Consider the following 14,541-nt stretch of genomic DNA (forward strand, 5'->3'; position numbering starts at 1 on the left):
AAATTGGATTCATTTATAATTAATAAAATTTGAGAAGAATTTAATGATACATGAGACAAGTAAAAATCTTAATGCTTGGGTACAGCATCAGTGTTTCACATTCGGGTGTTGTGACATGACTGTGAGGTGTAGTCTTGCCCTTATATGCCTTCCTCCTGTTGTTTTATTTTTATAGTTCCTTCATAATGTGAGAAGTCACGAATGCACTTGGAATTTCACTATTTTTTTTACAGTGGTGGTTCTGCGTACATACATACATACATACATACATACATACATACATACATACATACATATATATATATATATATATATATATATATATATATATATATATATATATATGTGTGTGTGTGTGTGTGTGTGTGTGTGTGTGTGTGTGGGTATATAAGTATTAGTCAGAGGGCTGAAGAGGGGTTGTTGAGGTGGTTTGGTCATTTTGAGAGAATGGATCAGAGTAGAATGACTTGGAGAGCATATAAATCTGTAGGGGAAGGAAGGTGGGGTAGGGGTCGTCCTCGAAAAAGTTGGAAGGAAGGGGTAAGGGAGGTTTTGTGGGCGAGGGGCTTGGACTTCCAGCAGGCGTGTGTGAGCATGTTCGATAGGAGTGAATGGAGACGAATGGTATTTGGGACCTGACGAGCTGTTGGAATGTGAGCAGGGTAATATTTAGTGAAGGGATTCAGGGAAACCAGTTATTTTTATATAGCCGGACTTCAGTCCTGGAAATGGGAAGTACAATGCCTGCACTCTAAAGGACGGGTTCGGGATATTGGCAGTTTGGAGGGATATGTTGTGTATCTTTATATGTATATGCTTCTAAACTGTTATATTCTGGACACCTCTGCAAAAACAGTGATTATGTGTGAGTAAGATGAAAGTGTTGAATGATGATGGAAGTATTTTCTTTCTTTTTGGGTCACCTTGCCTCGGTGGGAGACGGCTGACTTGTTAAAAAAAATATATGTGTGTGTGTGTGTGTGTGTGTGTGTGTGTGTGTGTGTGTGTGTGTGTGTGTGTGTGTGTGTGTGTGTGTGTGTGTGTGTGTGCGTGCTTCTCCTGTATATATTACTAAATGTAAAAGGAGAAGCTTTCGTTTTTCCTTTTGGGCCACTCCGCTTCGGTGGGATACGGCCGGTGTGTTGAAAGAAAGATATATATGTGTGTGTGTGCAAGACAAGCCATGCTATGGGGGCTGAAAATCTTGTCTTGCATTGTTAAGATTACCTGTCTGCGATTGTTTTGCATATGTATGTATGTATAGGTATAGGTATATATATATATATATATATATATATATATATATATATATATATATATATATATATATATATATATATATATATATGTATATGTATATATATAATATAATATAGGGGAATGTATGAGAGTATAGTTTTACCAACGCTCTTATATGGGTGTGAAGCATGGGTGATGAATGTTGCAGCGAGGAGAAGGCTGGAGGCAGTGGAGATGTCATGTCTGAGGGCAATGTGTGGTGTGAATATAATGCAGAGAATTCGTAGTTTGGAAGTTAGGAGGAGGTGCGGGATTACCAAAACTGTTGTCCAGAGGGCTGAGGAAGGGTTGTTGAGGTGGTTCGGACATGTAGAGAGAATGGAGCGAAACAGAATAACTTCAAGAGTGTATCAGTCTGTAGTGGAAGGAAGGCGGGGTAGGGGTCGGCCTAGGAAGGGTTGGAGGGAGGGGGTAAAGGAGGTTTTGTGTGCGAGGGGCTTGGACTTTCAGCAGGCATGCGTGAGCGTGTTTGATAGGAGTGAATGGAGACAAATGGTTTTTAATACTTGACGTGCTGTTGGAGTGTGAGCAAAGTAACATTTATGAAGGGATTCAGGGAAACCGGCAGGCCGGACTTGAGTCCTGGAGATGGGAAGTACAGTGCCTGCACTCTGAAGGAGGGGTGTTAATGTTGCAGTTTAAAAACTGTAGTGTAAAGCACCCTTCTGGCAAGACAGTGATGGAGTGAATAATGGTGAAAGTTTTTCTTTTTCGGGCCACCCTGCCTTGGTGGGAATCGGCCAGTGTGATAATAAAATATAATAATATAACATAATGCCAAATAGATAAAACTGGTCAACTAGCAAGAACTCATTTAAAATTAAGTCCTTTCTAAAATTTTCTCTTATATGTTTAGAGATATATATTTTTCATTTATGTAATGTAAAAATTAATAATTTTGTACCAAAAGAACCTTAGAAAACATACCTAACCTTATTATAACAAGCATAATTTAATTTAGCCTAATCCAACTAAATATATTTTAGATAAATTTAGAATAATTTAATAATAAACAAACACAATGAAATATATTTTTCTGTTAGGTTCAAAATGATTTTTGGGAAGTTATTGCATACACAAATTTTAACTTGCCTTATTTGGCAAGAAGAGCATTGCTATTTAAGCCAAAGCAGCACTGTATAGCCCTTGTGGCTTTGCGCTTCTTTTTGATTATAATAATAATATTTAAGCCAAAATTGCAAGTTTTACCTATTCGGCACCACACACACACACACACACACACAGATGCACGCACGCATGCATGCACACACACACACACACACACACACACACACACGACTCGACCCCAACAACCACAACTAGGTGAGTACACACACACACACACATAACACATACATACATACATATATAAAATAATGACTTACAGAGCCTGTAACATAATTGAAATTTATTCCAGCTTTTTAACATATTAAAAATATAAATAATCATGTAATTCATATCCTTACATCAAATAATCATTTCTACACTTTTTAAATGTAAATCCACGTTTACATACTGCATACACAATCAGAAACAATAGCTAACTATCAGTGATAGTTACTACTACAAATGTCTATCAAGGTTAGGTCTTGTAATGCATTTCCTGGAAAAGAAAAATTTAAATTTATTTAAAAACATTTTCTTTTCAGTTCATTAAAATTTAAAATAAGAGACACTTTTGGAATATGTATTGTTCATTATATACACTACACTGTTCATACAAAAAATTGTCATTTACATTCAAATATAAATCATTAGAATCTTCAACTACTGTATTCTGAACATGAAAGGTTTGAATTTTTAAACCAGTAATTCTACACAAATATCATCCCAATTCATCATTTTATCAAGGTTGATGCATATTCTCATGAATGTTATTCCATTGTATTCCAGGATATCTAAACCTGTCTACATTCACTGCAATTATCATATAACAGAGGTACTGTACTGAATTATTTATTTTAATTTAATGTATCTGTAAATTTCTTATGATAATTATTTATGGAAGATATTTTTCTTAAATTTGAGATTTGCTGTTTAGCTGTTACAGTACTAAAATGATAGAGTTAAACCTGAAGTACATAATAACCATATGTTAAAAATTAACAACTCCAGAATTCATTAAAAAATGTTTTTTTAATATGCTATTTAAAACAACTAGCACAAAACTGTTATATAAAAGTTTATGGGCAGCGACTCTTTAAGAATAAATTATTCAAAGGATAACTTGTGGGGAAAAAAGGTACATTCCTACTATCAATGAGCAATAAACTAGTCAAGAATTAGTTGAGTGACCAGCATAGTTTGCATCAGGTATAAGTATTGCAACAAGTTCTAACCAGATGTGTTACATATCATTATAATATTTGCTAATATTTAGCCAATTTTTTTTTATAAATTCAAATTCAGCACTGTAAGAGGCTACAGGTAATCCTTTAAGAAATGATGAATGTGCTGAAGTATGTTTACTATTCTTCATAATACAGGCAGTCCCCTCTATACTAATGTTCGCTTAAATGAACCTGAGACATTAAGGAACAAATCAGCATAGTAAATGTCCCTTCAAGGAAGGTGCCTTGGTGCCAGTGAAGGCTCTTGATCCAAGGAATTAGAACTATCCTCCCTTGGATTGAATTTGATTGCCTCCTTTTCCTCAAGGAGCTGTATGACCCTTATGATTTTAATGCTTCTCCCTCATGAAATAATGATAATAATGCATTGAGATTAAAAATGTGTTTCACTTAGCATGTGCAAATGTTACGATGAGTGAAGGTCTCATGCTAGTTTCATTATTCTAAAAAAAAAAAAAAAAATCTTTCAAATGTAAGAGGGTCTTCTTTACTGTTTGATTCCTCTTTATATGAGGGTGTCATGAGTGTGTTAGTGTAATAGATTAAGCATGACACATGTAGAGCACCCTAGGATTCATTAAATGACATGTCTTAAGGTTGCCTTGGCATCTACCTTTTGGGCTGGCCAAATCAATCAATGAATAACTCGCTTGCAGAGTCAGTCTCTCTCTCTCTGAGAAGTTCAGACTAATTGGTGACGCTGTGTAGATGGCATTAGTGCATGTTGGGCTTTTTCATATTTTGTTTTTGTCCTGCTTCTTACCTTGGCCAGTATAAATTCCAAGCAGTCATCAAGTGACTAGGGTTGAAGGTTCCTTAGGAGGAAGCTACAAATACAGTAAAACCTTTCATAAATGAATTTTGGCAGTTTTTGACAAAAAAAAAATGCTGGACAGTCTACTCCAACATTTTGTGCAGTACTAGCCAAAGTGACCATGTCCATTACCTGTACATCTTCATTGGTTCTGGAGCCATAGGCCACCTGCACCAGGTTCGTTGTGGTCACTAATGCATACACTTGTCATTTAATCTCTAATTTCCCTGGATTTAGAGCATTTTGTGTGAACTTATTAACATGTTAAGTAAAGTGCAATTAATGTTTTTTCTAAAGCAAGTGGTGGTGCCAAGAGAAAATGTGGGGTTCTCAGAAATGTTTCTTAGCCATCTATGTCTTCTCATCCATCTCCATTATTTTCACTAATAGAACTTTACAGTTCCTCTGACTCAGAGCAAGTTATTCTGAGTTACCACTATCTTTCCACCATGGAAATGTAAGTAAAATTACTGTAAATTATAGTAACTAAATTATTATACAATACAGTACTGCACTGTAGTACTACAGGTTGCAGTACCTGTATTCTTATTATCCAGTTATCTCCTGCATCAGTGGGCGATGTCCACTACTTCAGAAGACAACCAGATGATTGTAAATCATTAATTTCATAATTTGGGAGTTGTGGACAGTTGTCATTATCATACACTCCCTTTTTCCTATTACTCTGTTAATAAGAGCTTTTGCTGACGAGCTATTTTACGGCAGACTGATTCTGGCAAAAAAATGTCTGATGTCAAAGTTCTAGATTTACTCATTACCAATGTTTACTGTCATTTCTTAATGTGATTGAATTGTTTTAATACATATTCGGTATGTAAATCCTATCATTGCTGCTACAGTAACTCTCACTAGTAGTAATTTAGTGGAGGATATAAGGTTCCCAATACCTAAACCGAAGACCAAAATTTCTGTAGCTTCTCTCTAAACATTATTGTTATTCAGGACAAAGGTTTAAATTTTTCAAATTTAAAGGATGGGCAAAGTTTACAAATGGATAGTTTTACTTCTAGTCAAGGGTGGCAGGAATTTATGAAGGTGCAAGTGCTGATACCAGTGAGGAAAGTGACTACACACACTAGCAAGTGATTAAGCTGATGAAACTGGGTTGTACTGGAAGTGAAGACAAGAACTTAAATACTATATGTTTATTTCAGGAGTAGCTTTGTTTGGATTTTTACACAGCTGTTGAAAAATACATCATTGGCAACACCATTGCTGACAAAATATTGATCCTCACTGATAATGCACATACCTATCCAATTCACTGTAAAGTTCTTACTTAAAAAAGGAGTTACCCTGGACCAAATGTGAGGATGAATCATCCTTTGAGGATAGCCATTGCAAACATCCATCATCCATAAAATCTCTCATAGGCCATAATCTAGAGCATCTTGGAAAAAGAGTCAATAACTTCTTCAGAGTAGAGGAAAGTTAAACATTCACCTTGCAACATTTTGGGAAAAGTTTAATATGATTGCCATTAGCCATCATACTTAGAACTCATGGAAGTGACAGTCTACTAGCACATGAAAAAAAATGTGACCTGTGTCAATGACTTCCCTGGATTCAAGTATAGTTAAACATTTACAGGCAGATAATTAACCCTGACTAGGCTGTTGGCATTGATAAGACTGTTGTGAGCGGAGTTGGTGACATTTCATGGAGAGCCCCCCCCCCCCCCCCCAAAAAAAAAAAAAAAAAAAAAAAACAGTAATACAGCTTGAGCAATAGCAAGCAATTTTTGCATGATGATGTGGATAATTGTAGTAACTTAATGGAAACCTTTTAAGAGGTATTCAAATACCATTAGGTTAAAAGATCAAGATTATCAGTAGTGCAGTGCTACTGAAAGCTTTTTGAAGAACAGTAATTCTTTTACAGCTTTCACTTTAGCACTTTCCATGAATGTAATAACTCGCACATTTTAGGGTTAGCTCTATACTGAAAGGCCTATAAAGGTTCAGCACATGCTTTTGAATAATACTGCCCTTCATCAAGCAGGCTAGCCTGAATAAGAGATCTGTAACTGCAGCAAGTCCTTCCATGAGCAATGGCTTTTTCCCTTCTCTGCCCCCCCCCCCCCAAAAAAAAAAAATTTCATTCACATGTTTCCTCATGGTATAAATTAAACAATCCCCCTTCTGTGGGTAGCACATGGGGCTAAAAAAAAAAAAAAAAAATCCTAACTTGTCAATATTGTTTGAAATCTTGCTCCCACTTCAACTATTGCTTAAGAGTGTTCCTCATTTATGTACAGTACTATGTCAAGAATCATATAGCCTGCTCTAAGCCTAACTAACTGTTCATTTTAGGCATGTTGATTTAATTTAAACTGAATTTGTACAACAATTCCAGGAATTCATCTTCAGTAGCCTATTGTAATTTTTTTTTATATATTGTAGGATTCATATTACAAGTTTTCTTGAAATGAATCAGTCATAAATGAAACCTCACATTGCTTTCTTTTTTAAACAAGTGCAACTCATATGATTCATTGGTTATAAGGCTGTTGCTTGTATATATAGCTAAGATATAATAACAGTTTATATTCCACTTTATCCCAAATGAAATCCAAAAGATCAGAATTGTAGTCAATCCAGTGGAACAAAGGCTAGCTATTCAGCAGTTTTTACTGTCTATACTCTTAAAGAGCAATCTCTCCTGCCATTTCACTGAAAGGTCCAAGAATGTGGAATAGCCTGAGAAAAAATGCTGCCTAACAATAACCATCTTCAAAATAAATGTGACAATTAGTAGTCTGCTAGAGTAGTCTTTTGACAATTAGTAGTCTGCTAGAGATGATTATTATCGTGGAAATTGCTAAATCCATCGAGTCATTTAATCTACCAAAGAACTAAAGCCAAATAACAATCATGTCAATGTTTATCATTGTTTTCACAATAATGCACTAAATCTTCATGTGTCTAGAAACAATAGTTCTTCCCTTGTCCTATTCTCAAATTCTGTAAAAATTGTCATTTTGCTCACCTTTATCACAAAAGACACTCCCATCCCTTTAGGTTTTTCTAAAAATATCAAAATATTCTTTAATCTTCTAGTACAGTTATTATGCATCACCTTGCACCTTATAAAACCTGTACATTATTAGTTTTGTGTACATATGTATACAGTGGAACCTCGGTTTTCATATGCTCTAGTTTTCATACGATTCAGTTTTTGACAACTTTTTTCATCAAAATTTTCTCCCAGTTTTCGTACGGTCGAAAATGGTCCGTACTAAACTCGTCCGCTTGCCCGCATGACTCTGCCACTCAGTTCCCGGAATCAAGCGCCCACACAAAGCATCCCATGCATTAGTGACTCGGGAAGAGATAGGGGAGAATGTGCCTTCTTTGGTGATTAAGGACAAGTGGAATGAGTTGCAAAGTTTTGTGGAGAAATATCACCCTAACAAAGTTGTTGCAAGCTGTGTCTGCAACATGTTCAGTGACAGTGGAGTGTCCCATTTTAGGCAAATCTTAGAGAAGCCAGAAACAGATTTTTCTGGACAGATTTTTTGTGTGACAGAGGTCCAGTGACTCTCAAGCTGGTCCTAGTGCCAGTAAAAGACAAAGAAGGAAAGTAACCCCAGATAGGGCTTGATACCTGAATTCCTTATGGACGGGGATACCCCTTCCAAACAAAAACCTCTCCTCCTCGCTGTCTTCCATACGCCAACAAGAATCTTCAATAAAGGTAAAAGTGATGTTAAATATTCATTTATCCATTTCATTAAGTCATTTATATTTATTTTTCATTGTTTTCTGTATGTAAAACTATAGTTATTCTCTATAAAATGTATTTTTTGTTAATATTTTTGGGTGTCTGGAATGGATTCATCGGATTTATATTATTTCTCATGGAAAATGTTGCTCCAGTTTTTGTATGATTCGGTTTTCGTCAGACTTTTTCGAACGGATTAATCACGAAAACCGAGGTTCCACTGTATATTCAATAAGAATTTACTTTAATCCTTATTTAGATACTAGAATATACTGCGAGTTAGTTTATAGCCTTGATGGCCCCCGTGCAGTTAGGACTTAAAACATGTCAAATTAATTTAGGTTTGCCAAATTGTAATTCTCAAAATAATTACAAAATTTAGTAATACTATATGGACTGGTAATAAGCATTTATTTATAAATAAAAAACTTCAGTCATCTGGACCTTATTTAGGTTAATGTTTATATATAACATATAATTTTATTAGTTTTGATAATGGATACAAGATATTTATAATCAATAAATCAGCATTTTGTCTTCAGCTGTGATAATGAACTAGTAATTATGTAAGATCATGAAACTTTCTATTTTGTGTTCTAATTTCATCATCATCTAAAGGTTTAGACAAAGAAAGATATGTTCGTGTAAGCAAAGAATCTTGGATTATAAACTTTCAACCTAACAAAATTTAGTACAAAGAATATGGACTTTGTATACCAAATTTTGTAAGGTTGAAAGTGTATAATTGAAGATTTTTGTTCATATGACATGTCTTTATTGGTTTTAAAATATTGAATGATGAAATTAAAGCACAGACTAGAAGGCTTACGATTACAATACAGCCTCTCCTCACTTACCCACGTCGTTAAACGAATTCGTCGCTAAGTGAGGAGCATACTATAATGGTAGTGGGTTTGTGTTAGCCATCTTTGATATTATTTTAATGTCACCTTTGCACCATTTATACCATTTTTGGTATTTTAAAAGTTTATACAGTAGTGTACTGTATATTGAAATAAACAGAATAGAGGAAATCACCTCTAATATACATTAGGTATGCATACTGGTCAGAGAGCCCGTTGTAAGTCCGAGTCGTTGGTAAACAAGTATGTCGCTAAGTGAGGAGAGGCTGTAATGTACTAAATTTTTTTTCATCACAGATGGTCCCTCAAGGGAGATTCCTTGATGCCAGTGATGTGCTCCTATTGCGAAGAATTTAACCTTTCCTCCCCTTCTTGAATTGAACCTGATTGCTTTCCATTTCTCCAGGTCCTGTTTGAGTAATACAGGTTTAATGCTTCCCCCTAAATATATTTATAACAGCTGTAACTGAATTTCTCATTTATTGATATACTGTAATTTTATATTGGTTAATTTTTGTTCCCAGTCAAAATACTTTTCCTGGACCATAACTGAATTTTTATATTATTATTATAATCGAAAAGCTCTAAACCTACCAGGGTCATACAGTGCTGTGAAGTTTTATAATACAAGTACACAGTACAGCATTTGGAAAAGCTTGATTTATCTTTTGATTTTATAACTTTAGCTCTTCATTAGTTGAGGGACTGTCTGTACTTGAGAGGTAGCTTGATTGCAGCCTTTGCTGATATTTTATCACTTGGCTAATATGAAGAATACAGGTCACAATAACATGGCTGAAACATATCATAAAATACCCACACTTGTGCAACAAAAGTTATGATGTTTTGGTCTGTCTTGGACCACTGTCAAGTCACAACTGAGCAAAGAAAACCAGAGAGGGAGAAGGTGATAGTAGAAATAGCACCAACCGTGATAACAGTAAAAGTTCCAGTAGTAGTAGTAATGATGGTAGTACTAGATGTAGAAATAGTAATACTGTAATTTAGCAGTAGTAAAACAATTAGTAATAATGGTACTAATTTTTTTTTTCAACAAACCAGCCGTATCCCACCAAGGCAGGGTGGCCCAAAAAGAAAAATGAAAGTTTTTCTTTTTAAATTTAGTAATTTATACAGGAGAAGTGGTTACTAGGCACTTGCTCCCGGCATTTTAGTCGCCTCTTACAACACGCATGGCTTACGGAGGAAGAATTCTGTTCCACTTCCCCATGGTATTAGAACATAAAAGAACAGAGGAGTACTACAGCAGGATTAATAATGTAAGGTAAAAGGACACAAGTGCAACTAATGTGACATTTTTATTGTGGCACCGTTTTGCTCTCCAGGAGTGAAACGGTGCCACAATAAAAATGTCACATTAGTTGCACTTGTGTCCTTGTACTTTACATATTGTTGGTAATTCTACCAACATTATTACTGGATTAATAATAGAATAATGAAGGTAAATTGCATTCTAAGGTAGTAAATATCAAAATAACTCGAGACTAACCCATGTCCCTAAGGGGTAGAGGAACTTTGCCAGTAGGTCCACTTGCCCATAGTAGGAAAAAGTTAAATACAAAAGACAGGTCAAGAGGAAAGGTGAGGCAGCAAAGATCATGTCAGGTCATGCATGTTTTGAAGATTTGAGCATCTGTCAGTGTACTGAAAAAGGCAAGAATGTCTAGAAATAAAACCAGGACTATGAGTCACGCTACCAATGTTGTGTATAAGAACTGATTCAACAAGACATTTTGTGAAGGCTAGAGGAGCAGCTAGATTTAGCAGAGGACCAGTTTTTAGGAAGGCTGTAATCTCTAACATGACAGAAAAGTCTTTGTTAGCAAGTTGACACTTTCTGTTGTGTTAAAGTCAAAAAGAGAGCAACCAGTTTCACCAAAGTATTGAAGACAAGACTAGAAGGGAATGAAGTAGATGCCTTAAGGAATCAGTGGCAGGAGAAGTATGCACTAGAATATGATGAATGGTGAAATGCAAGTGTGTTATTATAGAATGAAAAATGTTCAGATTTTGTACATTGGAACAGGTGCTGTATAATCCTACGAGTTTAGCGCTTCCCCTTAATTATAATAATAATGTACATTGGAAATATAGGGAAGGCAAAGTACAGAAGTGTATTTATGAGGGGAGAAAGTCTGCTTAGCAAGGGCAGTCAAGGAAAAAGAGTAGAAATTTTAGTCGAGAAATTGAGAATTACAGGTATGAGGGGGCACAAATTCAATTCAATTTTATTCTCTATAAGGGTTACAATGTGCATCTGTGATCCTCAATTTCTCAACTTTGCAGCTCTTTCACTTTGGCTATCCTTTCAATATCATAAACTCTGCCTTCTCCCATGCAAAGGGAACCTACTCTCTGAAATTAATTCTCCTGCATACATTCCTGTACTTTGCCTTCCTATATTTTCAATCTGCAAAATCTCAACACTGTTCTCTAGATATCAAACTTGCATTTCACCAAACTAAAATAGTAAGTGGTAATTTAATTCTTACTTCATCTCCTGTCACTGATGCTTCCGATGTCCCTTTCATTCTCCTCTTGCCCTCTTCAGTACCTCAGTATAACTGATCGTTCTCTGGCATAAACCAAGTGTTTGGTGACACAGTACTCTTTTTCTGTCATGTTAGAGATCATATTATTATTATTATAATCAAAAAGAAGCGCTAAGCCACAAGGGCTATACAGCGCTGTTAGAGATCATAGCCAACTTATAAACTGGTTGTCTACTAAAACCATCTACCATTCTAGCCTTCATAGGCGTTATCTTGTCGAATCAGTCCTAACAGACATTCCTAACGTGAATCTTTGTCTGTAGACATTCCTGCATTTCTCAATACATTGTCAAGTGCTCTAATCAGAACATTCATGACTTTTGCCTTTCCTCTTGATCTGTCTTCTGTATTTCCTGCTTTCATTTTCTTTCCTACCATAAACCAGTAGACCTACTGCAGTGCTCTTGTCTCTTAGGGACTCTGATCTTCACCTTGATGTAATTTTTCCCTTCATTACTTTACTACTAGTCCTACTATTTTCCCCTAATTACTATCCGACCTGTCCTCTGGTTTTCTTTTTTTTTTTTTCTCTCTCTCCCATTTGCAACAATGGTCCAGGGTGGACTGAAATGCCACTTTAACTTTTCTTTTCATAAGTCTGGGTATTTTGTGACTTGTTAATGTTTCGTTTCACAGGCTTAATAGCAATATACTTTATTCTCATTGTCCTAATTCTTATACGTAATACTGGTAAGTACTGTTCAAATTAAATCTTAACTTGTGGCTTGTAATCCTTGCATGAAAGGTGCATTTTTGTAATTTTTATAACATGGCCTACCTAACCTAAATGTTTACAATTACATGTAACCCTCCCCTCAAGAGAGATTCATTAATACTAATGAGGGGCTCTTGATACTAGGAATTAAATCTCTCCTTCCCTTTCTTGGCTCAAGTCTAATTGCTTTCCATTCCCCTCAGGTGGTGTACAACTACCAAAATCTAATAACATGAAAATACACCCTTAATGTAAGTTTTTGAAGTTATAAGTTAAATTTCACATTGTTGAACATCAGATACATACTAATATTATATATAAAAAATGTGGAGCAACACACAGGCTGCACAACAAGATATACAGTCTCATTTGCATTGATATGCATATCCTACTGACTTGAGTCCTAAAAAGAGAGAACATTAAACTGGAAAATATAAAGTATATTTAAAAACTGCAAGCTAATTATCCTGAACTACAGTAAATATTTCACATATTAACAAATTAATCAGTGTACTGTATATCTAAATGATGTGAATGAAGACATGAAAATATATTTAAAAATAAAATTCATAACTTCAAAAATAGACTTGTCGATATATTGTGGCCATTTACATAATTATATGCACATTAAAGTCAATCATGGAGTATAACGTATATCATAACATTATAGAATTCTCAATATCATTAACCCTTAAACTGTCCAAACATAGATTTACGTTTTTTTTTTTTTACATTCTTTCTTATGGAGAAAATCAAGGGCGGAGCGCTGTGCACGCAAACATAGATCTACGTTTGGACAGTTAGAGGGTTAAAACCATAAAAAATAATCACATGATACATTTTCACAAACATGTGATTAGGTCAGATTTTAGCCTTGCTTTTCTTAAATTATCTGACATCAAGGCCCATACTCTAACACACTCAGGTTAAGCAACATGCTACAAAACTGTTGACTGCTGCACTCATAACATTTAAGTGCTTGCTGAAATTTTTTACCTTTTTTTTTCATTAAAAATACATACATTTTGTAAAGCTAAAAATTCAGCAAGCAACAATTTTTTTTTCCTATGTAAGTGCAGTGGTTAACTGTAATGTTACACTTCAAAAACAAAACTCAACTTAAGTGTGTTTACAATGAATTTGGCCTGATACAAGAGCTACAAAAAGCACACATTGCTGATATATGCAAGATAAATCAGGAAGATATACAGATTATAATACACAAGTGCCAATAATATTCTGTCAGCTGTACACTACACAGGAACATACACAATTTCCAAATACAGCAAATAGTTTCCACCAATCCTCCTTTCTCACTGCTATATAAAGCTACAGTACTGGGAAGGAGAAATGACATGTTGCACCATCTCCTAAAGCAAGAGGCCATTACATGAAATACTGACACCAAATACACATCCATTCTTTCTCTATATAACGGCTGACTAAAATAAATCATAAGGGAAAGATATTCAACTTAGATTGTCATGTACTCAAGACAAGACACTATTTGAAGCAAGTGTGGAGGGATAAGAGGCTCAGGTGTCCTGGGCTAATACCTGATTGGTTTTATACACATGTAATGAAATTCATTACAGTAGTTTCTTCAGTCCAGTATAATTTTTCAAGATACTGGAGACACTATTTTGCAACAATCACTGTCTATTAGCAGTATATTTGTTTAATGTGCATATCACCCATTTCTTCTATCTGGCAACTATTCATTTCTATTACTACGCCAAAATGATCACTGCAGCTATCACTATCTACGATTGGCACCATTTGAATATACTTATGCTCCCAGATTAGGTCATGCCAAAGTTGAATGCTGCAGCTGTACTAGATGCTTATATGCCTCGTGGAATGTGGGTCGCAGCTGGGGATCCAAATTCCAAGACTGAAAGACAATTTGCAGTTAAAATCATGATAAGAATACTTCAAATTTAAATAATGGAAACAAAACTGACCAGTAAGTAAAATTTATAAAAATCAAGTCTCACTCACTAGAGGAAAATAATGGAAAAATTGCCTATTGTAAGAAATGGGACAGGAATTAAAAGGGCTCTTTTAAATGATCATTTAATATCTATTCAAAATAACCCCCATATATTTAAGGTATATCCTACCCAATGAGAAACTGTGTCCAATAATTAGTAATTACTGTTGAATAAAACTTCATTTGGTT

The 14,541-nt window shown here is 35.1% G+C and overlaps 1 protein-coding gene across 14 annotated transcripts in view; it reads right to left on the reverse strand.

The window, feature by feature from the left end:
- Positions 1 to 957: 957 nt before the first annotated feature.
- The window catches only part of Csk (C-terminal Src kinase), a 457,260-nt gene continuing 443,676 nt past the window's right edge, over positions 958 to 14,541 (reverse strand). For all 14 annotated transcript variants that reach the window (XM_070092392.1, XM_070092396.1, XM_070092386.1 and 11 more), the window contains one exon: positions 958 to 14,253. In XM_070092392.1, the coding sequence (XP_069948493.1) occupies positions 14,167 to 14,253 (87 nt within the window). In that variant the 3' untranslated portion in view covers positions 958 to 14,166. The remainder of the gene's footprint in view (positions 14,254 to 14,541) is intronic.

The sequence above is a fragment of the Cherax quadricarinatus genome, chromosome 39, assembly GCF_038502225.1.
Source record: "Cherax quadricarinatus isolate ZL_2023a chromosome 39, ASM3850222v1, whole genome shotgun sequence".
Lineage (NCBI taxonomy): Eukaryota > Metazoa > Arthropoda > Malacostraca > Decapoda > Parastacidae > Cherax > Cherax quadricarinatus.